The sequence below is a fragment of the Eschrichtius robustus genome, chromosome 7, assembly GCF_028021215.1.
Source record: "Eschrichtius robustus isolate mEscRob2 chromosome 7, mEscRob2.pri, whole genome shotgun sequence".
NCBI classification, from domain to species: Eukaryota; Metazoa; Chordata; class Mammalia; order Artiodactyla; family Eschrichtiidae; genus Eschrichtius; species Eschrichtius robustus.
The window spans coordinates 107407365-107433536 of record NC_090830.1 but is presented as its reverse complement, the minus strand read 5'-3'; the positions used below and the strand labels follow the sequence as shown (position 1 = coordinate 107433536).

The 26172-nt window shown below is 35.9% G+C and overlaps 1 protein-coding gene across 8 annotated transcripts; it reads right to left on the bottom strand.

Annotated features, from left to right (window-relative positions):
- ZNF518A (zinc finger protein 518A) lies at positions 1–25199 on the bottom strand. 8 transcript variants are annotated; one of them, XM_068548274.1, is made up of 7 exons: positions 24405–25173; positions 23028–23147; positions 22494–22579; positions 9861–10007; positions 7297–7348; positions 6640–6763; positions 1–6493 (listed from the first exon to the last, which is right to left on the bottom strand). In XM_068548274.1, exon 7 carries the CDS (start codon positions 6363–6365, stop codon positions 1899–1901), a length of 4467 nt encoding a protein of 1488 aa, XP_068404375.1. In that variant the 5' UTR covers positions 6366–6493; positions 6640–6763; positions 7297–7348; positions 9861–10007; positions 22494–22579; positions 23028–23147; positions 24405–25173; the 3' UTR covers positions 1–1898. The 8 variants fall into 8 exon arrangements, with proteins under 8 accessions (XP_068404375.1, XP_068404381.1, XP_068404379.1 ...); XM_068548280.1 differs by having other exon boundaries at positions 25104–25166; XM_068548278.1 differs by lacking the exon at positions 23028–23147 and having other exon boundaries at positions 24405–24504; positions 25104–25153.
- Between the last annotated feature and the right edge of the window lie 973 nt (positions 25200–26172).

The window sequence follows — 26172 nt, the reverse complement described above, 5'->3', positions numbered from 1 at the left end:
ATATACTGTATATTTCCAATCAACTCCGTTCTTAGGCTCAATTTAAGAAACACAATTGTAACAGGTTTTGTACAAAAAATACTTCACTTCTAAGAAAGTAGACAAACTGCACAAAAACAGTACATGTATAATGTGCATAGCAAGATAGCTTGAAGCATCTATGTATGGCTTTCTTTAAAATAAAATTATTGGGGGAGTGGGCCCATTTGGGACCTAATGTTACAGTTGACGTATGTAAACTGTTTCACATCTTTTAGGCACTTGCTAACAATAGTGTTCAATCCCTGAAAACTGAATTTATCAAAAAAAAAGAAATTGTACATCTGAAATAAAAACCAAAAAAATAACATGGGTAAAGTCTTATATATTCCTTTTAAATTAAACGACAAGTTTTATTAGTGCATGCACAGAACTAAATTGAAAGAAAATAAACTTTTTATGTCAAAAACTTTCTGTGCAAAATTTACATAACTGAAAGGTACAAAAATATGTACAGGTTCTAAATTCTTTGTTATATACAGAAAAGGAGCCCTGAAGTTTTCATTCAATCAATGAAAATGTCATAACACTAGTAGTAACAATGTAACAAAAATTAGTATGTAATTTTTTAATACAAGAACTCCATTGTCCAATGGTCCAACAAAATTTGATCCAAACTTACAAAGTGGGAAGTTTAAATCGATGATTCTGTTGTCATGAAAATATTCATTTAAAAACTCTACCTGTTGGACATACCCCTTCGGAATCTGTCCTGAAGTTTTATGCACTGTCACTGAGTCCACTATTAATGCTTCTTCAATTTCCAACTGCAAACAATCAGTAATCTGCTTTGGGTTGTCAGTCATACTGAAAAGTTGCTAACAAAAATGGTTTGTCCCAATGTGGACATGTTCAGACACTAATAATAAACACAAAAGTATGATTTGCTTTGCTAATCTTACTTCAAAATATTGTTTCTGAGGAGTAACTTTTAATTTTCAAGAAAAGCCATTCCCTTGGAAGTGCTTCTATGTTTCACTCTTTTTAAAAGGGATGGCAACCAAGAAAAAAATTGGCCACTTGGTTTACGAGGGGACAATTTAAATCAAATAAACATAGTTCTGTGCAAGGGAATCACTGGGGAATATAACCAAATTCAGAAAAATGTTCAAGTTCTTTAATGAACTTCAAACTAGACAAAGAGAGTTTAATTCTTCTCTCGAGATTGCCCATCTACTGCAACACTTGAGAGCCATTTAGAAAAAGAAAATCACGTTGGAAGAGTGTTCCAATCAATGACATGGAACACAGCTTACAAGGAAAAAAGATCTGCTTGTCAAAAACTCTTATCAACAATCATATGAGGTGTAACTGTAGTGAGTTAAATGTACCCTCAAAGGAGCTTAACTACCTTCAAAAGAACTACATTTTGCAGATGTAGAGTAAGTTCTTTACCCAAGTTCTCTTAGAGTATCTTCACAAATAATGAGAAACTCCTTCAGTTCCATAATGAAAGAGATCTCAGCCTCTTCAGGGGAGCTATAGTTATCAGAATCATAAGGCTGGTGGAAGAAGAGAGGGAATGGGGCTGTCAGCTGTTACTCTCTACTAAGAGTCACTAAACTGGGAAAACTGTTTTATCAAAATTTTCTTTAGCCCTAACTTCCCGAGAACACATTTTAAAAAATTAAATCAAGGTGTATCTGTGCTGATTAGTTTCTTTCAAAACTTAACATGTGCACTGACAGCATTTTCAAATATCACACTAAAACTTTTGCTCTTCCATGGAAATATAGCCAACTTTTAAATGTTTAACTTCAGGTACTATATTGAAGTAAAAAATGTCTGCATTAGTAATTCAACCCACTATTTTCTTCTAAGGTAATTTTACTTTTCTTTTCCTTGGTAATTACAGTAAATTATTCTAACATGTTCCAATCACGAGTAGCTTCCATTAAATGTCTCTGACCATGACCAGCCCAAGCATCCTGATTGTCAAATACTCTACCACAAAACCAACAGTTAAATTTAGCCTTCAGAACATTTTCAGAGGTAGTTTTCACAATCTGGTAATTGTTTTTGCTTGTCTTTTTGAGAGTTAATTTTAGCACAAATCTTTCTTTCACAGAACTAACAGGTTTAAATGTTTTGTGCCTCTTGGGAAAATCATCGTAAGTTGTTTTAGAAGGGTTGTAACAAACTGGTTTCAGTAAAGCACTGATAGTTCTTTTTGACAATGAAACCTTAAGTACACGTCCATTAAATTTAGCAATAGTTTTCATTACATTTACTACTTCTGGGGCATCTGCATCAGGATGATTCAAAACTACAACTGGTTGGTTTCTCCTAGGACATTTCACAAGCTGTTTGGAACTGAAGGGGAAAAGCCGCAAAGTTCTGACTGAATCTTTTGAAAGCCTGGGTCTGATGAATCCGAACGATTCATGGACATCTTCAGGCTTTGCTTTTTCTTTACACTTTCTGTGTAATGCTTTTTTTCTTGGAGGTTCTTGGTAACTATCCCTACACTTGCGTTTACAGTTTCTGTTTCTAGATACAAAGGAAGTTTCAGAATCTTTACTTCTTTCATGAGTTTTTATTCTTGAACATTTCTTTTTCGAAGTCTTTTTCTTATTGAAGTTTCTCTCAATTGTACAATTTGTTTTACACCTTAATACCCTGGCCTCTGAATGGTTAGTGATACCTATTGGTTCCTCAGAAGATTCTGGGCATGTTGCAGTAGAAGTTATCACAATTTCATTTGCTGGCATCATATCATCTAGTAATAAGGGTAAGGCATCTCTAGAAGAGTCTGGCTCTTTCTGCTCTCCTCCTATAGTCTGATTAGATGGTACATTGTCTTTCTGCAGTGAGGATGCAGAGTTGTTTACTGACAGATTATTAGCAGCAGTCACATTTAAAACAGGGTTAAAAATTTTCAGCAGTATTTTTTGTGGTGTTCCTTCAGGTTTCTTTGGCTGTATATTTTTATAATAAGTACTATTCGGGACTAATTTAGACTTAAGCAGCTCAGTCTTATTTGGCATCACACACTTTAAAAAAACAGCTTGTTTGCCATCAGGCAAAAGGGTGTAAAGAGGTGGTTTTGGAAAAATCTTGTTCTGCTGTTTTACTGAATCCGAGATATTCAACTTAGTGCCCTGATGCTCAGATATTATATTAGGAGCAGGAACACCTTTCACTGAAGAACTTGCTGGCGTTTTAATAATGTAAGGGCCTTTTAATGACAAAGTATTTTCTGAGCTACTTTTCATGCTCAAACAGCTGCCAATGCTGGAACAAAGTGCAGGGGTTAGACAATTACTGTTTGGTTCTACTTTTAAAAACGGTGTTCTGCAAGGCTCCTTATTTGTAGTTCCACAAGCTTGAGCATTCTCAGTTTTGACAGCAGAAACACCTTCAAGTTTCCCATTATTAAATGTTAAAATCATCCCAGGTTTCTTGTTTAAAAGGAGAGAGGCAGGGACACCTTGTGTATTAACCAATGGAAGTGGTCTTCCTGAAGCATGTAATCCAGGCTTGTTAGCAATGTGCAATGGTACAAAAAAGCCTTTTGGAGTCTGAACAAAGATCGCCTTTTTTGGTTCTGAATTTACAAGTGGACTCTGCACATATAAAGAACCTATATTTTGCGTAGTGGCTCGTAGTTTGTCTTTTACAAGCTGCTGTGTAATTATTGCATCTGACTGAGTCTTAGGTAATGTGCCAAAACCAGAAATTCTAGGGGTCTTCTCTGAATCTCTCACATCTTGTGACATTGACAACATGTGTTTTTCTTTTCCACTACATTTTAAATTCAGATCATTTGTAGCCACATTAATCCCCATATTACCAGATGGAATCGGAAAGAAGCCTTGTACTTTCAAGTCTTTTGAAGATTCAACTATTTTGTCTTCTCCCTCATGTTTCTGAAATGACTGGTCACAATGAAGCGGCAGGTCTTTATCTGGAGTGTTACTAGAGTCTTGTTTTACATCAGGTTTTGCTTTTAATACATCTTGAAGTAACTGGTTTATTTCAGGTGGCAAAAGTTCTGACGCCTGTTGGCTCTGGAGAGAGAAAACAGATGTAATTCTAGGCATCATAGGTGACTCAACACTAGAAACGTCATCCCATTTAGGCTTTTCAGTCATGCTCTCTAAATTCTGATTTTCATTAGTGTATAGATTCTGTCCATCAATGTTTTGTCCTTTTTCTAAAACACACTGTTCTTCAATTTCAGCTTGTGTTTTTAAAGTTCCATCTTTAGTATTTAAATGACTAATAGATGCTAAAAGGCTATCTGGGTTTGAGCTCTCCTTCCTCACTAGTGATAAAACTGACTCACTTATTGGTTGTTGAACTACTGTCTTGCTTGATGAAGATTCTCTTTGAGGGTTTTCACACACTGCTGTCCCTGAAAACCTACGACGTTTATTAGAATTATTAACTTTTGAGTAATTATGAAAAGGTAATGATCCTTGGTTGGAAGATTCAACAGGTAACTCAGAGTTGACATAATTAATGCAATAGTTATGCATATCTCCACTGTTGTATGAATTCGGTTTGGTAGTACAGGTGACTTTATCTGGACTTTTCATGGCACTACCTGATACCTCAGGGTGACAATGAGTAATATGACTTCCCCATAAGTCAACATTCTCTCTTGTTTCTACTTTTGTGGTCAAATTCACCGATGCTGTAATCAATTCTGATGTTATCGGCAAAGGAGAAACACTTTTTTCATCATCCATAGTTGGAAGCATATTACTTGTTTGAGATAGTAAAGCCATTTCTTTTTCTGAAGTTACCTTCCCTGAAAGTATAGGAGATGAAGATGAAAATGGAGTAGCTGCTTTCATGTAAACTGTGTCATTTAACTCAGTTGTTACTCCTGTTAAAAATGCAGTAGTGCCCAAAGTCTGGGGCTGCAAAATTGCAGTACTGTCCCTTACAGCACCTGACTGTGAGCCTGGTGAATATAAATTCTGTTTATTGGTAGGCAACAGTTTTATTACAATATGTTGTTTTCCATCCACCATCTTAAAGCCCATAAACTTAGCACTGTAGTTAGCAGGAATTGTTATTCTATTATTTTTTACCATTAACACTGTAGGTCCTTGTACAGCAGTCTTCAAGAAACCTGAAGTAGAATTTGATCCCTCTTCAGCTCCATTACATTGCCCAGTGGACAGAAGAGTTGGCTTTTCTGACTCTGACTCAGCAGGTTTATCATTATTCTCACAGTATAGTCTTTCATCTTTTTCTTCATTTAAATGTTCCTGAACAAGATGGCTCTGGTCTTCAGATTTAGCCTGTGTTTTGTTCACTTTTTTAAGCACTTGAGTGTTTTTTTCTATACTTCTGTCACTTCCATTGTTGATTTTCTTACGTTTCCAGAATGTCTTCCTTGATGCACCTATTTTATATCTTTTCAATATTAGTTTAAGTCCTGCTGAAGTCTTTGCCATCCTTTTTTCATATTTGTCTTTTTCCAGTTTTTCTTTCGCATATAAATGTTCTTTGTGCAAAGTTATAACATGTCTTACAAGGTGCTCTCTCCTGGTAGCACCATAGCTACAATATTGACAAGTGAAGGGAAACGTACCAGAGTGAATATGAAGGTGCTTCTGAAGCTCTCCTTTGGTTAAACATATATAATGGCATTTACCACATCTATAAAGGATTTCGTTATGTCTATGTATGTGCTGAACAAATGTGCCAACATCCTGGGTGGAGAATTCACACTTTTCACATTGAAAATTACCATTTACACAATGCGTGGATGAAAAATGCTTTGTCAAGTCTAATAAAGTATATAAATTCTCATTGTTACAAATGTCACATTTTACTAAAGTAATTCTATGGGTTCGTCTGTGTTGTTTGAATACCTGGAAGTCATTTGCTGAAAAACTGCACATTTCACAAGGATATGAAGGTAATTCACCATGGTGCCACATTTGGAAGTGTTTCTGCAAATCATTTGGGCTATACCGAGTACTATCTCGGCACTTCAAACAGTTGAAGTTGAGTATTTTTGCAGACATTTTTATACCTTCTTCAACTCTCTCAGACTTATGGAGTAACATACACTCCTCTACACAGCTTACAGTCTTTATACTGATAGATTTTCTTGCAGTCTGTGGTTTATGCTGAAATAATTTTCTGTATTTGTCAACTTCATGTTTCAATAGGACCTCATTTGGAATATTTATCTTCGGCAAAACAATTTTCACATTTTTTAGTTCATAATGAAAACTACTTTCTGAAATTTTTGGTTTAAGTACTGATCTGATAGTATCAACTATCTCATTTTTCACATCATAATCTCCTTTTAAAGTATTCTGTTTTTCATCAAAAAATAAATGTTTCTGTTCAGATGGCATGATTTAACCAAAAAAATCCCAATTTCTTTTTTTCCTGCAAACTCTTGAAGTTACTTGTAATTTGAACAGGAAACAATACTGTGCCGAGACATCTTCAAAATACCAGGATTTTTCCCACATTAACTCACCTAAAATCAAACAAAGAACTGAAATGTTCATCACAGAAGTTATCAGTAAAATTCATATTTTAAGTTCATTTTGACACAAAGCAAGAATGTTGATCAAACAAATAAAAGACATAAAAGACCTATTAAGTATTTTAAGAACAGCTTACCAAGAAGTAATAGTCTGAAGTAGAAATAACACTAATCTGGATCTCAGGAAATACAAGCTTTACTTCCAGCTCTGCTCTGTAACACTGGGCAAGGTTTGACTTCTCTGCACCTCAGTTTCCTCATCTAAAGAAAACCACAATTGGATAAGCACCTTTAAGCTCTAAGATTTTATATAAAGTTGATACTATAGTTTTTAAACAGGATTTTAAAAATCTCAACAAGAGAGCCCTATAAACTTAAGTTCCACTGACACACATGGTTCCAATTATACACATATACCATTAACTTTCTCAATTACTTAGTTGACCCTATAGCTATTACCTTGTGAGAATTTCAACAGACTTCTCTGCAGATTTTCTACTTCCCTAGTGCCTCAGGGATAATTTATGTTAAAAATAAGTTTCATTCACCTAAACAACAATAACAAAAAGACATTGCCTGCTGTCTCAAGTTATCATTAATAACTGGTAAAAAAAGAAGAAATTGAAAGGAGTAACACATTTCCCTGGGGTACTCCTAAGTCTAGCTACTACTTCTGATTCCCTACCATTTTGGCTTTTTTTGTCCCTAGAACTAAGTCAGGTGGCAGCAAGGCAAGCCCTTGGCAGATTAGAATGTACCCATTACTAGCTGCCTCCATTAATTCAAACACTTACTGGTTTGTGTTACTCTAGACAAGTCTCAATCTCTGTGTTTTAGTTTCTTCATCTATAAAATGAAAAAAAAAAAAAAAAATTAGTATTTCCCCTACCTCTTTCACAGGGTTGTTGTAAAGATTAAATGAGGACACATAGGTAACAGAATCCTGTAAAGTACTATATAAACTGTAGCTACCACCATTACTGTATGTGATTACCATGTATGAGACATTATGATTCAAGGCGCAGAGGAACAGAAAACAGTAGAGTTAAAAAGATGTGACAGGGACTTCCCTGGCTGTCCAGTGGTTAAGACTCCGTGCTTCCACTGCAGGGAGTGCGGGTCTGATCCCTAGTTGGGGAACTAGGATCCTACATGCCACACAGCACGGCCAAAAAAAAAAAAAAAGGATGTGACAATATATTGCTGAGAATGGAAACTGACTACTGAAGGTTCAGTAGTAAATATATCAAGCAGTACTACATTTTCAGACTTTCATGGTCTTAAATATGTATATGACTAATAGATATAATTAGGTAAGCTAAAAAAATAAAGTGTAAATCACATTAAGCTTCATCCATGTCTATCCAAAGGTCTCACCTCTAAATTTCAATTAATCTAAGCAACTAGGAACTTCACTATTTTAAGAATCCTTTCTGAGGGAATATAATTAAAAGTTAAATTACTTTACATTACTACTAAGAGGTCCTTTGAATATTTCTCAAACTTAAAACTTTTGGTTGGGTCTAAAAAACACCTTCAATATTTTTCAAATATATATATGCTAACTTGAAAATGAATTCATTAGAAGGGTATGAGTTTACTGAAAAAAATTTTTTTTACATACCATGCCTAATACAGTAAAAAAATATTAAATTTTTTACTATATTATTTAAAGCTAAATATAAAAACTTTTTCTTCAAAAGTAAGAATAATAAATGGCTGAAAAAAAGTTCAATGATACCTGGTGGATACTTCACACCAACTGAGAAGATTCTCTACAGAGTATCACATTCTCAACAGTGACAAGCATCATGGTCATCTATGGAGTTTTCACCATACCAGAATCTGAGGGTGGGGCTCAAATATGTGAATCTTTTAAAGCACATCGAGTCATGATTCTTCCACATTTGGATACCATATTGTGGTCACTCCAGACTATCCATACCCAAGCTTTTCTATTTCTATATATAATCAAGAGGAGTCTGTATCATAGGTTTCATTACAAAAGGCAAATTGCTTCTTATAGTAATGTTTCCAAAAATGTGTAATGCTAAAAAAATTACGTATTTCGATAATGTTTCTAAATATCATCAACTTCATTTCAAAATACCTATATAATTTAAAATTTTTCTTAGAAGAAAATACATATCCCAAAGTTTGACAACCAGTGTGATTTAAATAACTCCATCAACTAATACTTACTAAAAAAATACCTACTATAAATGTGTTGCATTTTGATGAGTGCTATGGAGAGATGCAAAAACATGGTCCCTACTCTTAACTGCAGCTTACAATCTAAAGGAAGAGGCAGGACAAATAAGTTCATATACTGCTTATTCAGAGTTGATCATCCAGCAACTTTAAGCTTCTAATACACAAAAAATAAAAAATAATTAAGTAGGATGCATGGCAGCCAAAACAGATGCCACGGAGCTCACCCATTAGAGTACATGCCCTTTCCTCACATACAAAACAATGCTGAAAAAAGGGACCACACCTCATTAAGAAATCCACTTAGCTTTTACTTAAGTCTGATAACTGCTAATTAACTGATGTTGAATGTCATTATTTTTTATATTTAATGTATGGCATGTATAATATAGCTTTAAGAGAGTTTGTGTATTTTAGGTATTTTGGGGTTTATTTGCCCTCAAATTTTAAGTTTGGAGAATGTGTTTTATTTTTTTCAACCTGTTTTATGTGGAAGCAATCAAAGATGACACCTGGTAGCAAATTATACTACGGTTGCCACCTATGGGGGGGAAAAAAAAATGTGTTCCATTAAAAGAAAAAAAAAAGGAAAGAAATTTTATTATAATTTTAATCTTCCAACCTATTAGCTAATGCTCTTTTCACTACAGACCAATCTCTACACCCCACCAACAAGGATTACTGATTTTAAATCTTCTACTTAAATTACTGCCTTACATATATGTATTATTATATCATAAGACTTGAACAACATCTCATCAAGCCTTAAAATAATACTATTTGTTTAAAGTATGACTGGCCCTTTAAAGTAACCCAGAGTTTGCTGCATCAAGATGGCAACTCAAGCCATTTGATTTTCTCCCCCACCCAACTGAAACACAAACCAAAAAATATAATTTTAAAAAATCCTACAAAATGGCAAGAAACTAAAACACATTCCACAGCTATGCCACAAGGTGTTTGGAAAGAAAAGGTCCAGAGAGAGAAGAGTGAAAACAAATGCTGATCAAGCAGCACTTTTAAAGCACCACTTTTAAAGAGGAAGCACACTAGGGGACATTCATTCAACCAATATTCAATGAGTATCTATCTATTATGCCCTAAGTAAAAAAGTAATAAGTCCACCCACTCCCTCTCCTAAACATACCTTGTGAGAGAAGTGAGGGCTTGAGAGGAAGCTTGTGTGAAGCCCTTTGGGGTGACAGAAGGCTCAGGCTGAGGTATGGGAAGAGAATGAATCCAGAGCTTTGAGCTGGGTCCAGAGACCAGACACAGTTGGGGTTGCTAGCACCAGCTGTCAGGAGAGATGTAAAGAGGACATCATTTCTGAACAAAGATACATCTTCCTAAATCCATGGCCATCTTGTTCTGTTTAAGAGTGCTGCCCTTTCTCGATGTAAGTAGATTACTAACTCTAAGCTGTCAGAAGAAAATTACATTAACTTTCCCCACTTCATCTAACCAACTAAGAAAATCTTGGTTTATTCTCCAACAGTACGTCTCAACTCCCAATGCCATCAAAAAAGATAAGCAGGCAGGAACATCACTGGATGCAGCAGCTCAAAAAAGGGAAAATAATCTGAACACTCAGAGAAACCTCTCACCCATTCTCTCAACCAGCAGTGAAAACCAATAACTACAATGAAAGTTACTGGAGGAAAACGGAGAAAGCTTAAAAAAAAAAAAAATCAAGTAGTGATTGGTAATCTCACTAAGACCTGAGCTAGTATACTGAGAAAAACAAAAAAACAAAAATAAAACATACTGCCATGAAAGAGAGAACAAAGTAGATGGGGGAGAAATAATGGTTTTGAAAACAGGAGAAAAAAATTACATTGAGTTGTTGCTTTTTTTTTTAAAGCCTTGAATTTTCAAAATCAAAGGCTCCCCAAATGCCAGGCAAGATTATTAGTGGGAAAATATAAAACTCAGTATCTAAACTTATCTTAGTAAAATGTTTGAGTTTAAAAGATAAAAATGAAATTTTACCAAAAAAGGGTGGAGTGGGAATGACCTAAAAAGATATTCACAGCACCAACTTTAATCAGACATCAATATTAATCAGACATTTTACTCACAATTCAAAACACTAGAAGACAATGAAATAACATTTATAGAGTTCTGAGGGAAAATAATTAACCCAAGAATTAATTCTATACCCAGGAAAACTCTCATATGGGAGGGAAAAACACAATTTTAGATATGCAAAGATTCAGAGAATATACTACATATGCACTGTTTCTAGGAAAATCTTTAACACTTCAGCAAAAATCAAATTTCAGTCAGAAACAGAAAGAACTAAAAAAAAAATGTGATATAAAAGAAATATCTGTCAACAATAACATCTACAAAAGAGAAGTAAATGTAAATATTTTGTAAACACAGTTAAGAAAGTAGAAAAGACTGGAGAAGAGGAACATCTGCAAAATGACAAACATATAAGAAGCCCTTACAGAAAAATTAATGATGGGAAACAGAAGAGGTGACAATAGCAACAAAATTCTAGATGCTGGAAAGGAGATAAGTAGTAAATGACCTTGCAGACTCAAGAAAACAATCCCAAGCAGACAGTGGGGCAAACTAAGAACTAACCCATTTTATACTCTGAATCTTCAAAAGACTTAGGAACTGGCAGCACCAAGTCACTCTGAAATGGGAAGAAGAAAGGAGGAGGAAGCTAAAACAAAGAGAATTTTGGAGAAAGCTGCTTGAGTTTTGGTTAGATGCTAAGATTCTCTTCCCCACTCCATCAAGCTAGGTTACTGCTGTTCCCCAACCACAGCAGAAGTCTGGAGGTTATTCTCTGCAGAAAGTAAAACAGAATCTCTGAAATACAGGATACCAGACACAGCTGAGAAAGTGGGTACCATACCAAAAGGAAGAGGATTCAATGACCATATACATATGAGACACAAACCCCATCCCATGCCCCAGTTGGCTCCTAGGCTAAAACAGGGCTATAAAAATGTGGTCTGCTGATGATCCATGAACCATTTGTCGTCACCAGTCCATGACAAGATGTGTACAGAAACTGAGTAAGCGTTTAGAAACTGTAACAGCACTTTCACAGTGTTAAGTTTATGTCTGTTGAATCCAACAATAAAAATTTGGACTTGTTTTGCATCCTTTCTTTTTAAAATGTCATTTTCTTTTTTTTTTTACCTTGCTAAAAATCATTTTATTTTTCGTTCGATAAACGTTGTGCATGGATTGCCTATAAAATTTCATTTTCTAGAAATAAAGGCACTACAACATACTAATGATGGGAATGTAAGCTCACAGAACTTTCATAAAAAACAGTTTGTAAAATATATGTATTTCTTATAAATATTATAATAATTTTTATAAAATAATATAAACATAAACATATCTACATCTACATATATGCCAGGGGAGAAAGTACATTAACTTCCAATTCACTCCTAGAAATCTATCCTAAAGGTAATAATCAGATGTTCACAGAAGCACTGTTTACAAAATCACAAAATTAAAAACAACTAAAAGCCCACCAATAAATAATTTATGGTATTTCTATTCAATGGAATATTCTTCAATTTTAAAAATAATATTGTAAACCCACATTTATTAATAGGAAGAGATCCAAGACACATTAAGTGAAAAAAACAGAAATCAAACAGTAGACATGTTAGGATTTAATTTGTTCAACTATTAATAGATGGGTAGAAAATAGATGGATAAACAGACACATGGTCCTCTACAAACTCTCAGTAAGAAGTCAAGAACATACACACAAAAGAATGTTTATAGTGATTACTGGTTATCCTTAGGTCAGTGTTTCTTAAAATGTTATCCTTGGATTACTATGACCTCCACACTGGCATACTTCCTTATAGCACAAGCAAATAGCTTACATTTGGATGTAACAAGAATGACAATCTCTTTGTCCCTAGACCACACTATTATGAAGCTTTATCAAAAAAAGTGGCATGAATCCATGAAACTTTTGTAATTCTCAAACAAAGCAACTGACTTTGTGGTAAACCAACTAAGCTTTTCCTGAACAAACTCAAAATAGTAAACTTGACACCAGTACAAAATTGAACAATGTTGACACTAAAGGTGGACAAGAAATTAAAACAAAATAGGTATTATTCAATGCTGTACTCCCCTTATCAACACACAGGTACCCAATTACACTGTAACAGCCACAAAGCTAATGGCAAACATAATACTCAGAGAATGAAGAACTATGCTATTAGATGTCACTATACCTCATAAATTCATGCTATGAAGAGAAATGTTTTAATTTAACAATTAATTTGAAAGCCATGAGGTTATTTAAAAAGTAAGTAAAAATAGAGTTGGCACCACCAGAATAGCAGTTATGTATGCACTGCTGTTAAACAAATAAAAAGTTGTATGTATTTTATACAGAAAACAAGTAGTATTCAACTAATAATACGATTCCTGATCTTGGTACATTGTTAAAAGAAAGAATAAAAATTGTAACATCAATCTAAATTTGACTTTTTTTTCTATATACTATACAAAGAAATAAATAGCAAGTATAATGTTGAACTGTTTTTGCATTAGTTAAGTATATTATTCTTTAATAAAGTACTGGTTTTGATCTGACAAAATTGTATTTATTTTTATTTTCTTTTTTAGTGTTCTCATTAAGTTTTGGTATTGGTATTATGGAGAATTTGTAAAATGAATTGGGGTACCTTCCATCATTTAATTTGCTCTGGAATAGTTCACTGAACATGAGACTCGCCTGCTCTTTAAAATTACACAGACTGCGCCAACACACCATATGGGCCTGGTACCTCTTTAAATTTTAGACATTACAATCTTTGCAAGTTCTTCTATGGTTTCTGGGATCTTCGGGTTTTCTACTGCTTAAGTCACTTTTGGCAATTTATATTTTCCTTGAAAAAAAGCAATTTCCTTCACATTTTCTAAGTATACCCCCATAAACCTTACTTTTAACAATCTATCCTACAGAAATAAAAGCACAACATAAAGATATGTAACAGTAGCACTTAAATGTCCACGAATAGGAAAATGATTAAGTAAATTATGGAATATCCACATGAAAACAATATAAAGAAAGAGGTATATGTATTGAATTGCCTTAGAAAGATATTTATTGTGAAATTTTTTTAGTTTTCCAAAAAGGAAGTTGCAGACTAAGGCATGTAATATATTTTTAAATTAGCAGGAAAGAGCCTTGTTTTTATGTCAGAAGGAAAGATCCTATGAGTACATGTTTGTACATAGACAAATTTATAGATATCCTTCAAACTACTGATAACAGGTTAATTTTTTTTAAAGGAATGACAGCATGGCATAGCAAAAACAAAATAAAACAAAACAAAAACAAAAAACCAAACAAACCAAAACAACAGGGAAAGAATCATCAGATCTCCTAAGAACCTTGACTGAAACCAAGAAGGCAATGTCACTACCACAAGTCTTTACTGAGGCCTGCCTGTATATTCCTGCCCTTGAATTCTAGGAAATTCTGTATCCTTAACGTAATTCCCCCTTTTCAGCTGACATTAGCTTAAACTAGCTTAAGCTAGTTTTATTACTTGTAACCAAAGTTTCTTTCTTTCTTTTTTTTAATTGGAGTATAATTGCTTTACAATGTTGTGTTAATTTCTGCTGTACAACGAAGTGAATCAGCTATATGTATACATATATCCCCTCGCTCTTGGACCTCCCTCCCATCCCGCATCCCACCCAGCTAGGTCATCGCAGAGCACCGAGCTGAGCTCCCTGTGCTATACCACAGGTTCCCACTAGCCATCTATTTTATACATGGTAGTGTATTTATGTCAAACCTAATCTCCCAATTCATCCCACCCTTCCCTTCCCTCCCTGTGTCCACACGTCTGTTCTCTACGTCTGCATCACTGACATTAAGTTAATAGATCAATGTTGACTGTGTTTAATTCACAGAAAGGTAGGTTTTGTGATGATCCTTTAAATAGTTAAAGGACTTAAGCATGTAAAAAAGGAGGAAAGGTTATCTAGACCAGAAAAAAAGAAATATTAGAGGAACTGCAGGATCTAGATCACAGACAGAATGGGAAGGTTAAGTAAGAAGACTACAGAGGACAAATTTGAACTTGAAATGAAAGGTAACAAGGAGCCATTCATATTACTTTATGAGCAGAGAGTTATAAAAGCAGTACTTTAGAAATAGTATTAGAATGACACTAGACAGCAAGATATATTGCAGAAAGAGAGTAAAAATAGAAGTGAGAAAACTAAGAGGACTAAGTGACAATCCAAACAAAAAAGTGAGGAACCAGAGAACTGGCAGTGTTAGCATATGTTAGGAATCACACAGTAGGTACAGTGAAATTTTTTAAAAGATGATTCCCAGAGTAAAATGCCAAGGATAGAGACTTAGAGTGAATCAAAAAGTGCCATTCCTGGAGAGTTTTGTTTGCTTTCTACAACAGAGTTTTGTTTTGCTTTAAAAAGCAAAGACATTCTACAGTGTTCAGCTTTAGTGAAAAGGTATAAAAAGAATCTATGTGCGAACTCACAACATTCTAGTTGCTCAAACATTAAACAAAGAACTAAAAAAACTCTGAGTTTAGTTTAGCCCTATTTGTGACTCAGCATGTACCTCTGTAACCTAACTTGTCACATTAATTGTCCATACACAATTAGGAAAACTAATTAGTCATTATTTTTTTTATAACTATTGCATTCCTTGAGTTACTGAATTTTTCTCTGCAGAGATAACTGAATGCAAAACAATCATATAAACATACAACTGGAGATAAAACAAAGCAGCATGCAGCAGGAAGAGCTTGCTGAAAAACATAAAGTTCTGCCTAAAAGGAACCTAGAATACACAAAAAACTAAAACTCTTATTTTCAAAGCAGAACCTATTTTATTTTATTTTTTAATTGGGGTATAGTTGTTTTACAATGTTGTGTTAGTAGAAACTAACAGAAACTATTTTAGTGTCCTCAAAATAAACTATTCTCTTTTCATGACTTGGAACATTTTGGGCTTACTCTTTTTGTATCTGTTTTAAGTTTTTAAAAAGTTTACCCCAGAAGCCGACACCTATCTTATTTTAAACAAGTGAAAGAATAAATATTGTAGAAATTTATATTGAAAGTCAGCTCCCTTCAAATCATTGTGGCCTAATGACCTAACTTACCACAAAAAAGAGAAATAAAAAGTTAAGTATGCAAGTGTGATCAAGTACAGATATAGAAATATTCAAAATGCTAGTGTACATGTGAGCCACCTACCATTCAGGTAGATTTGTGACACTGGTATACAATTATGAAGGAGTTTAAAATAAAAATTAAAATACAGAAGCAGTTCCTGACTCAGGTGAATCTTATTTCTTTTTATTCTCTGAAACTGTAACTGCTCACTGTACATACACACACACACACACACACACACACACACACACAGCCCAATATATAAGATGCTTTCTGCTCCCCAATATATACACCTATATTTACCTTTGTTCATACTGTTTCCCTTCACCAGGCTTGTCATCCCTTTCTCTTTCTCTTAGTTCAATTCTGGTCAAACTTCTTTTCTAATTCTACTTCCTATAGGGACATGAAACCTTCTGCAACACACACTATTTCCCCCTTCTCTGAATATTCATTTCAAGGATAGCCATTGCGCATCACTTTATTACAAACTTTTATCGATACATCATTTCATTTTTAAGTTTTACCTCCCAAGATAACTTATAAGCATCTTAAAAATAAGTTCTATTTCGTATTTCTCATTTATCCCTCACAAAAACCAAGAAGATTGGGCACACAGGGACCTAACAAATTCTTAATTCATTTATTCTTTTATTTTCGTCTCTCCATCCCCACTGGCATCATCTTAGTCCACTGTCATCTCTAACCTGGATTAAAATAATAGTCTTCCTAACTGGCATTCATGCTTCCCCCCTGCCCACCAACCCTTCTCTGAATCCATTCTCCACACAGGAGCAAAAGTGATCTTCTTAATATAAAACAGATTACAGTATTCTCTGCTTAAAACTCCTCAGGGGCTTCCCAAAGCACTTAGCAAGCAAAATTTAATCTCTTGGCCAAGGCCTGCAAGAAACAGTGACATCTGGTCCTGGACTTCACTATTCAACTTCATCTCATGCCACTCTTCCCATCTGTAAATATACTCCAGCAAGCTCCATATATAGACTCTCAGTTCCTCGATACTCCCTCCCTATCTTTCTTATCTCAGGCCTTTGCACCTGCTACTCCCTGCTTGAAATATTCTCTCTCCCATTCCTCAAATGGTTAGAGCCTTCTTATCTTTTAGGCAGCTCAAATGTCACCATCTCAGAGAGGCTTTCCCCAACCTATAAGCCATTCCCTCCTCAAACAAAAAAAATTGTTCTCTATTTTAGCCCCTCGTAATTCTTTTTCTAAACATTTTCCCCTCTGGCAATATTTTATTTATTTGTCAATTTATCTTCTATCTGTCTCTACCACTGGAATAAAAGCACGTAAACACATGGACCATACCTGTCACGTTCTTTGCTATACCACCAGCATCTGGCACAGTGCTGGCCTTGTAGCTAGGACCAAATATGTGCTGGCCTTTGTTCTAAACCTTGGGAATACAGCAGTGAATGAAACAGACAAAAATCCCTCCCCTCATGGAGCTAACACTCTACTGGTTATTTAGATAATATCAACATAAGTAAATTATATAATATAGGCAAAGGTGACAAATGCTGTGGAGAAAAACAAAGTAGAGAAGGAAAGGCAGAACCAGAGTTCTAATTTTAAATACAAAGTCAGGGAGACCTCACTTGAAACGGTCTGATTTGAGCTAAGATCTTAAGGAGTTGAGGCAGACAGGCAGCATTCCAAGAAAAGAAAAGAAAGAGTAAGTGCCAACACCCTGAGTGTGGAGTGTACCTAACATGTCCGGGGAACAGCAAGAAGTTGGTCAGTATGATGGGAACAGAAAGCACCAGAGGGAAAGCAGCCGGAGAAGATGAGATCAAAGAAGTAATGAGGAGAGCTGCTGGAGCATTTCGGGTAGAGAGGTAACATGAGCTGAATCGTTTTTTGAAAAGATCACTTTGGCTGCTATGTTAAGAACGCAGTATTTGAGAGGGAGGTAAAAATGGAAGCAAGGAGACCACTTTGGAGATCATTATACGACAATTACCCAGGTAAGAGATGGTGGCTTGGTAGAGACAATAATGCATGGTCAGACTTTGAATATATTTTGAAGATAGAGCCTATAGGATTTGCTGACAGACTAAATTTGGTCTATGAGAGAAAGAAACACATCAAGGATAACTCTGAAAGTTCTGACCTCACCAACTGGAAGAAATGAGTTGCTCTTTACTAAGAAAAGATAGCGTGGGAGTAGTAGGTTTTGAAAGTATATCAAGAGTTCGGTTTTGGCCATGCAGAATTGGAGATATCCAGTTGACATCCAAGTGGAAACGTGGAATGTGTAACCGAATACAAAATACAGAGGTCTAGGTGTTAAGATAAAATTTGGGGAGTTATTAGTCTGTGTATATATATGTGTATGTATTTTTGTATATAGAACTGAATGAAAGGGGTAAGTAAAAAAAGAGAGAAGTCCAAGGCGTGAGCCTTAAGATACCCTAACATTTAGAGGGGAAAGAAGAGAAGAGCTGGTGTGGCTGAAAGGAATGAGCAGTGAGAATGAAGGTGAATTAGGAGAGTGGTACCCTCAAAGCAAAGTGAAGAAAGTGGTTTCAGAATCATAATGATCAACTCTGTCAAATAAGATGAAGACTGAGAAATGACCCCTGGACTTAATGTCAAGAGTGCTGGTGACACTGATTAGAATGGTTTCAGTGGCTCACAAACATGAATTTAAGAGAAAATGGGAAGAGAAGTAGAGGTGTAATACAGACAACTGTTTCAAGGAATTTTACTACAAAGAACCAAGAAATAGAGGAGTTGGAGTTTTTTGATTTGTTTGTTTTTTAAAGGTAGGAGAAATTATAGTATGATTGCATGCTCGTAAAAATGTTAAAATTAGTGATGGAAGAGAGAAAGAAAAGAAATGCAGGCAATGTCCTTTAGTAAGTGAGAAGAGATGCAATCTAGTAAACAAGTGGAAGAGTTGAACTTAGAAAAGAACAAAGATAATTCACCTGTAGTTACTGGAGAGAAGGAAAAAGACATCAGCAGGTGGGTAGATGTTATTGTGAGAGGTTGTGGAAAGAAACGCCTCATTTAAGTCTACGACAGGGGTTGGCAAACTACAGCCAACAGCCAATTCTGGCCTGCTGCCAGAATTGTAAATTAATTGTAAATTAAGTTTCATTGGAACACAGCCACATTCATTCATTTACATATTGTTTATGGCTGCTTTGGTGTTACACAGCAGCTGATAGGTACAATAGAAACCATATGTCCACAAAGCCTAAAATATATACTACCTGGCCATTTATAGCAAAAGTTTGCCAACCCTGGTATATTGGAATACTCTGTTAACTCTTTGAGCTGAGGACCAGATAGAAAAGAAGAAACAAAGAAGAAAGAAGAAAGAAAGAAGGAGATAAACAAAGAAGAAAGAAGATAAACAAAGACCTAGGAAACAACAGCATTTAGTGAGAATGACACATTAACCTATACATCATTCCTAATATCTGGAGCTCAAAACAAATATTCTATGAGTAATCAAACATTACTTTAATTTCACTCCTTATCTATTTTCAAATGTTTTTATAACTATTGCTATATTAGTTTTGAACTGGCTTTATCTCTACAGAGGAGGTATGGTTTCACCACTGTACTAAGGGATCTCTCAAAAAGAAGGAGGTAAGAAGAAATTAACTACATATAAAACACAGAACAGCATCGCAGGTTAATTACTTTTTTTTTTTTTAATTTTCAAGGCGGATGGTTATTAGCAACAAGATCTTTTCCATGACAAATAAATACACACCACTTGAATACACTTATTTTATATCTTAGCATCACAAAAATGGTATCACACTGAAAGAAATACAAACATTTTACTCAAAGAAAGCTCCACCTTAGTAGAAAGAAGCAAAATTTCTGCCTGGCTTTCCAAATACCTCACACATAGATTTACCTAAAACAGCCAACCTTATTTCCCATTACCTCTCATTCCCCCAAAATACAAATTATTACTGTCAAACCAGTCTCCTCCCAATCTTGGATGAGCACTTAATCATTTTCAACTCCATCCATTCTTCAATTATTCTTTATGCCTATCAAAACCCAATTCATAAGTCAAAATCCATTTGAAGTTATACCTCCTTTCAAGAAACCTTTCTAGACTGGGCCAGCCCTCACTGATTTCCTCCCTATCAGAACTCAGACTTACAACCCATATGACTGTGCGTTCATTTAACCTTTTTAGCCATTTGTATTATGTTTCATGTATATTAATCTGGATTCCTTAACTAAACTATAAGCACTTTGAAAGCAAAGAGCTCCTCTTATTCTTATATATTACTAAAAAGCTAAGTACAGCACAGATTATTCTCAACACACGCTTGTTGATCTGTGTAACTTAAGTATATAAAAATGTGCAGTATTAGAAAAAGCCCACCATCCACTCAGCCAAGTATGTACAATCCTTGACTACCCAGGCAGGTGCACATACTTGTACATACTACTATGTATCCGATAAATATTTGTAGATTGAATGAAGGACTAAATACATGTATAATGAATGAATGCATGCATGCATGAATGAATAAAGGGTATCTTTTATAAGGCAGAGGGAAAGGGCAAATTGTGTATGGACGTGAATGATCAACTTGAAGCTATAGATCTTAAATTCATAAAGGCCATATATTCATCAGGAGGTTTTCTGCTACAATCCAATTCAAACTAACTTAAATGCAGAATTTTGGGCCAAGGGACTGGAAAGGACACCAGGGTAGCAGACAGAATCAAAAAAAACCCATAGATACCTCATACCATGGTTCCTGGGACTAAAAGTGGTACTCTATCTCCATCTATCTCCCATCTATATGGCTTCACTTTCACCTACTACAGATGCGGTTCTCATACACGTAGGAAAGAATGTCACTAGCATCTTCCCAGATTAACAACATTACAGAAAAGGCAGCATCTTTCTCCCAGCATTCATATATCAATTTCAAAGGATTCGGATTGGCTCTGCTTGAGTAACGGGCAATCACTGTTGCAACAGGGATGACTGGGCTTGGGTTATAACACTGACTGATAAGACAAGACACCAACCACTCATAACAGGGGAGCATGGTTCCCCAAACGAAGAGATACTGGGTTGACGAAAACAATATGCATACACACATATATATACGTCTTCTACCAGCCACAACCTCCAACAACTCAATTTTAATTAGGAATTGGTGATGACTTTACCATATTTTGAAATTATTTGACTTCCTATAAAGCCAATATTTCTTTTCAGCTATTACCACTTCTTGAAATGAGACCCACGTGAAACCCACTTAATTTTCCTAAGCTTCAAGTCATGCACCTGCATTCCAATATTCTGACACTGGTTTCATGCAGTCATACCAATCATGATTTTAAAATTTTAGTCAGATTTTGCTTATAATTTTTAAGCTCAGATAATCCGAATCATTTTGATCAGTCACCATACAGCAGTCTCTTAGTTACTTCGTTACATGTGAAGTTTCATTGTTCACCATGTTACTGTTTTTGGGTAGTTTGGCTCAAACTTAGCAAAGAAAACTCTTAGCACTCAGCATTTACTTTCTCTATTCAGGAGCAACACAGTACCCATGTGAATCTCATGGTAAGAGATCAAACAAATGTTATATACGAAGAAATGACACAGGTAAATGAACATAAATGATAACCTGGTATCTCAACTTAGCTTTGTTGCTTTCTACTTACTGTAATTGTTATATTACCTTAACTTTTAATAAAATAATTTGTACCTTTGTGAAAAATGGCCTGAAAAAAAAAATCCATCTGCTAGTAAAGTTCACAGAACATGGTTACGATTACTAGAGTAATAATTTAAGTTGGTATAGTCTACTTAAATTATTTTAGTAGTTACGTACACAATCTTATTCCTAACTTAGGGTTATACTTATGGGTATACATTTGGTGAGGGGAATTATATGATACTGTGATATCCCAAAACCTATCCAACACAAACAGCAAGAGGCACTTGTGTTTCAAGGATAAATAAGCCATGTTTTTGTACAAGGGTAAAGTATTTTCCACTGAGTGCAAAGCTTTCCTTATTATAACACCATGGATTTGTTGGCAGGTATTTTTCCTTCTTTTTGTCCAAACCAGGATATTCAGACGACTGTTTCCAGGGAACCAGTCATAACTTCTATAGTGATTCCTAAGTCCCTTTTCTGACTCACAATGCAGATATCATTAATCACAATACAAATATACATTAGATAATTTTTATTTAGGTGCATTACTTTGCACTTACTAGAGCAAAACAGAAATATTCTTCTGGCCATTTATACAGCTTCAAAACATCTTCCTACCACATTTATCTCCATCATCCATTACCCAGGAGCCCTTAATGTCATCTTTATACTTAGAAGGATGATATAGTTAAAATCATCTTTAGATTTCTAACGAAATGTTGAAACATAAACTATGAAACAAAAAACTACTTTTTTTGCTTCCATTAAAATGAAAACCCACGTGTATTTTATTTAGGCCAAAAGTAAAACTATAACTTAGGGAAATTCATATATAGGTAACTATTCCATTTTGCCCAATATTAAAACATATTAACTTACTACTTAATAGACTATGTACTATAGTACTTCAATCTTCACCATACCTCTTTCTTCAAGGAACAAAAGGCACACAATTTAATGCTTGGACAAAGCCACAATCAGGAGCAGTGATCAAAAGAAGAGATGATATCTGGAAATGAAGACCAAAATTTTAAAACTTTGACTGCAAAAACTGTCAGTAAAATGTTTTTAAACTTTTGATTCAGTTATGCTTCATAGTCAATGTATGTGTATAAATTTAGAAGAAAAAAATCTCTCTGCACTTAAGACAAATAACCTATCATTGACACCCAGTGATAACATGTCATAAATTTACAAAAGTCACAAAACTCAAAGCTTAGAAGGGAGCTTAGAATCAATCTAATTCAGTATCTTCATTTATTACATGATAAGGAAAATGAGTCTTGTCTAAATTCACAAAGCTAGAACTAGAATCTGGATCTGATTCCAACCTAGATATCCTACCATGATAATGCTACCTCTTAATACTCACTTCTGATATCTACGGTTCCATGAAAATTGCTCACCATGTGAAGCCAATACCCCATATAGAACCGAAATACTCATAGCCTACACACCTGATATAAGATAATTAAGAATACTTTCAACTTTAACTCTTTTCTTTTGCTTATAGTGCTTTGCCAAAAAACTTTTAGTAGAGTAACTGAAGGAAACTGGGCAAGGTCCAAGTCTTTTATCTTTTAAAAAAAGAAAAAAAAAAAAAAAAAAGCTGTATTAGGTGATCTACAGCACACAATGCTTTAACAAAAACAAACAGAAAAGTAAACCATAAAAGTATATTAAAAGAGCATGTTTAAAGTATATTTTAAAGTCAAACTGTAGACTTATGCTAAAATATATCCCCTCTGGAATGTTTCAAGATATAAAAACTTTGGGATCACAATAGACTATACTATTACCAGACAGGATAGGAGAAGATCTTAAGTGTGATGATAAAAATCGCAAGCATTTAAAAGCTCATACATTATCAATGTGCAGAGTAGATATTCACTGTGGTTGCTGTCCTTTTATCCTTCCCAAAAAACAGTCATAATACGTTTTGAATTGATACTTATACTTACTTTTCGTGGCAACAATAAGGAAAAATTTGGATGTGCAGAACAGGTGTTAGATACCTACATTTTTCTCCCTCCCCACCCTTTTGTTAATTTTCTAGATCTAGGATTCATCTTATTTATGAGAATTTTAACAAAAATCAACATGGTCTACTATGCTTACCGTCCTCATGAAATGTTAACACCCTGAAAAAAGTTAATACAATGCAATGTCTTAATGAATTTCAGGAAAATTCAGTTTTGTTGAAAGATAATGAACCCACTTCTATTGATTTTCAGTTAAACTCTGAAAAATGTTAGGGTATTTCACAGAATCCATTTAAGTGGTTTTTATCTGCTCAACTTGAGTACAATGACTTTACAGTACACTCAAATCGGATCCCTTCCTGCATGAAAAACAATTCAACCATTTCAGTAAACTAGGCCTAACACATAGACGTTCAAAGTTAATGAAATTCCCACCCTGATGTACAGTTTGGTGGCATGTTTCATCATCGTGACAACCGCGCAGAGTTCAACACTATTATGTATTCTTTAAACATTGACTTATTTTACTTTTCTAGTGTTTTTTTAAGTTTTGATAGCCAAACATACCCAACGAATGTTTTCGCTAAAATAGTTCACAAACAGTAAACGCCCCCAAATTTAAACCTAAATTTAAACCTAAATAGAAAACTGAACTTTTGCATTCAGAACGTTAAAGCTACCGTATCTGTTTCATTGGTCTACTTAAGAGCTATAACATTTTACCTTACATACATTCATCCTATATATTTTCAATTACCATAGCCATCTAGGAAGAGACTGTCTACTACTTGACAATGAGGACATGTTAAGAACAGACTCAAAATGGACCCTACAAGTAAGAAAGCCAGTTACAAAGAAATCCATCTGCCACTGGGTGTGGTTGGGGTCTGCACGGAAGAGCGCCCTTGGCCAACTCTGGAGGAAGGAGCGCGCGCCAGAGACTTGAGCATATCTGCAACAACAAAAAAAAGACCTCCAAAGACCACAGACTGAACCCACAATGGGGACGCCGTCGAGTCGGGCTGCCGTGGACCTGCGAACCTACAGCTCGAGGGGTGCGGTCTGAGGGGTGCCCAAGCAGTCTCCACCAGCCCCGGAACGCGCCGAGTGGGTGCTTCGAGCGCCGCGCGCCCCGCTCCGTCCCAAACACCGCGCCCGATCCGCCCCTTCCTCCGGGGCTCGGCTGCCCCTCGGGCTCGCGGAGGCACACTGTGCTGCCCTCCCGCTCCAGTTCCTGGACTGTGGGAGAGTGCGGAGTTCAAAAAGCCCCGACGTAAAGCAAGCCCAGGCTAAAGGACTGAAGGTTAGCTCTGGCAGCCTAAGAGCGCCTAGTAAAAGGACCGACTTCTCTGGAAAAACTTTGCGACAAGTTAGGCGGAAGCGCTGAATGGCCGGGACTATTTAACAGACGCTTCCTATCACGAGAGGCGGAACCCTGAGAGGGTTCGGGGGGCCCTGCAGCCCCCACAAACTCGCCCTTTCCCCCCTAGCTGGCTCTCTAGAAGTCCCGGCATCCTAACAGGTCTGGGCGGCCCCGCTCACGGGGAATACCTCTCGTGGTCCCCATTGCCTGCGAGTCCCTTATGGCGGCCATTATGCTTCCATCCGGGTATTGCCGAAAAGCCGATCGCAGCGCTACCAGGAGCGCTCGCTGAGGCGGAGGGATCCGTGCCGCACCTGAGGCGAGCGGAAGAGGACGGAGGCCGGCAGGGTCCTCCCCCCACCCTGGTGAGTCTAGGCCACGGAGCTGGGCTCGCTGCTGACCTCTTATTTAGCGCGCTTCACGGGTGCCTGCCACGGCAGTGGCTCGTTTCCCCCCTTGGCTCACCAGCAGCTGGAGAGAGCCTACTTTCAATGGAATGAGGAATACACCTCCACTCTATGCTCTTCAGAGAAGACACCAGAAGCAGGAACTGTGCTCTTGGCAAACCCTTGCTTGACTGGGAATGGTCTCAACCCTGAGATTTTAATCATTTCCGGCTTTGCAAATGGCGTCTCCCCTCCTCCTTGCTTTTGACATGGCAGGGTTTAGCAGCCATTGCAGCCCATGTCAACGAAGGAAGCTGCCACAAGCAGCACTGGAAGACATATTGAACTCCAAACATGTACATATTTAATAATTGATTTGAAAACCGTCGTTCAACAAGGGAGGCTCTCATCCCCATCAAAGGAATCCTATCCCACACTACACACAGGGCTGACAAAGAGGTCAATTAATATGATTAGGTTTGCGCCAGGGGCCAGTATGGCTCTTCTATCCTTTACCGGATTTCTGAAATGAAATCTATTAATTGACCTCACTTTTTTACATAAATTACCTTCCTTGGGAGGGGGTGGGGGTTGTTATGGTGGAAACTGTTTTATTTAAATGAAAAAAATAACGCGACTGGAGGGGAGGGATATGCCAAAATATTAAAAGGGGCAGTACGATAGAATTTTTGTCTTCTGTTTTTTATGTCCCATATGTTCTTAGGAAGTATATATGCCGTTTGTGATTGAAAAAAAAAACTTTTAAAATGTTTATCTTAAACATTTTTCATTGTCTTAGAGTATGCTTTTGAAAATGTTGACATGTAACCATACACACGATTTTCTGCATCCTTTAATAAAAATGTACTCT

What these genes read in the sequence shown, in the direction of transcription:
- ZNF518A (XM_068548277.1), bottom strand. Translation starts at nt 6,365, where the DNA reads ATGCCATCTGAACAGAAACATTTATTTTTTGATGAAAAACAGAATACT.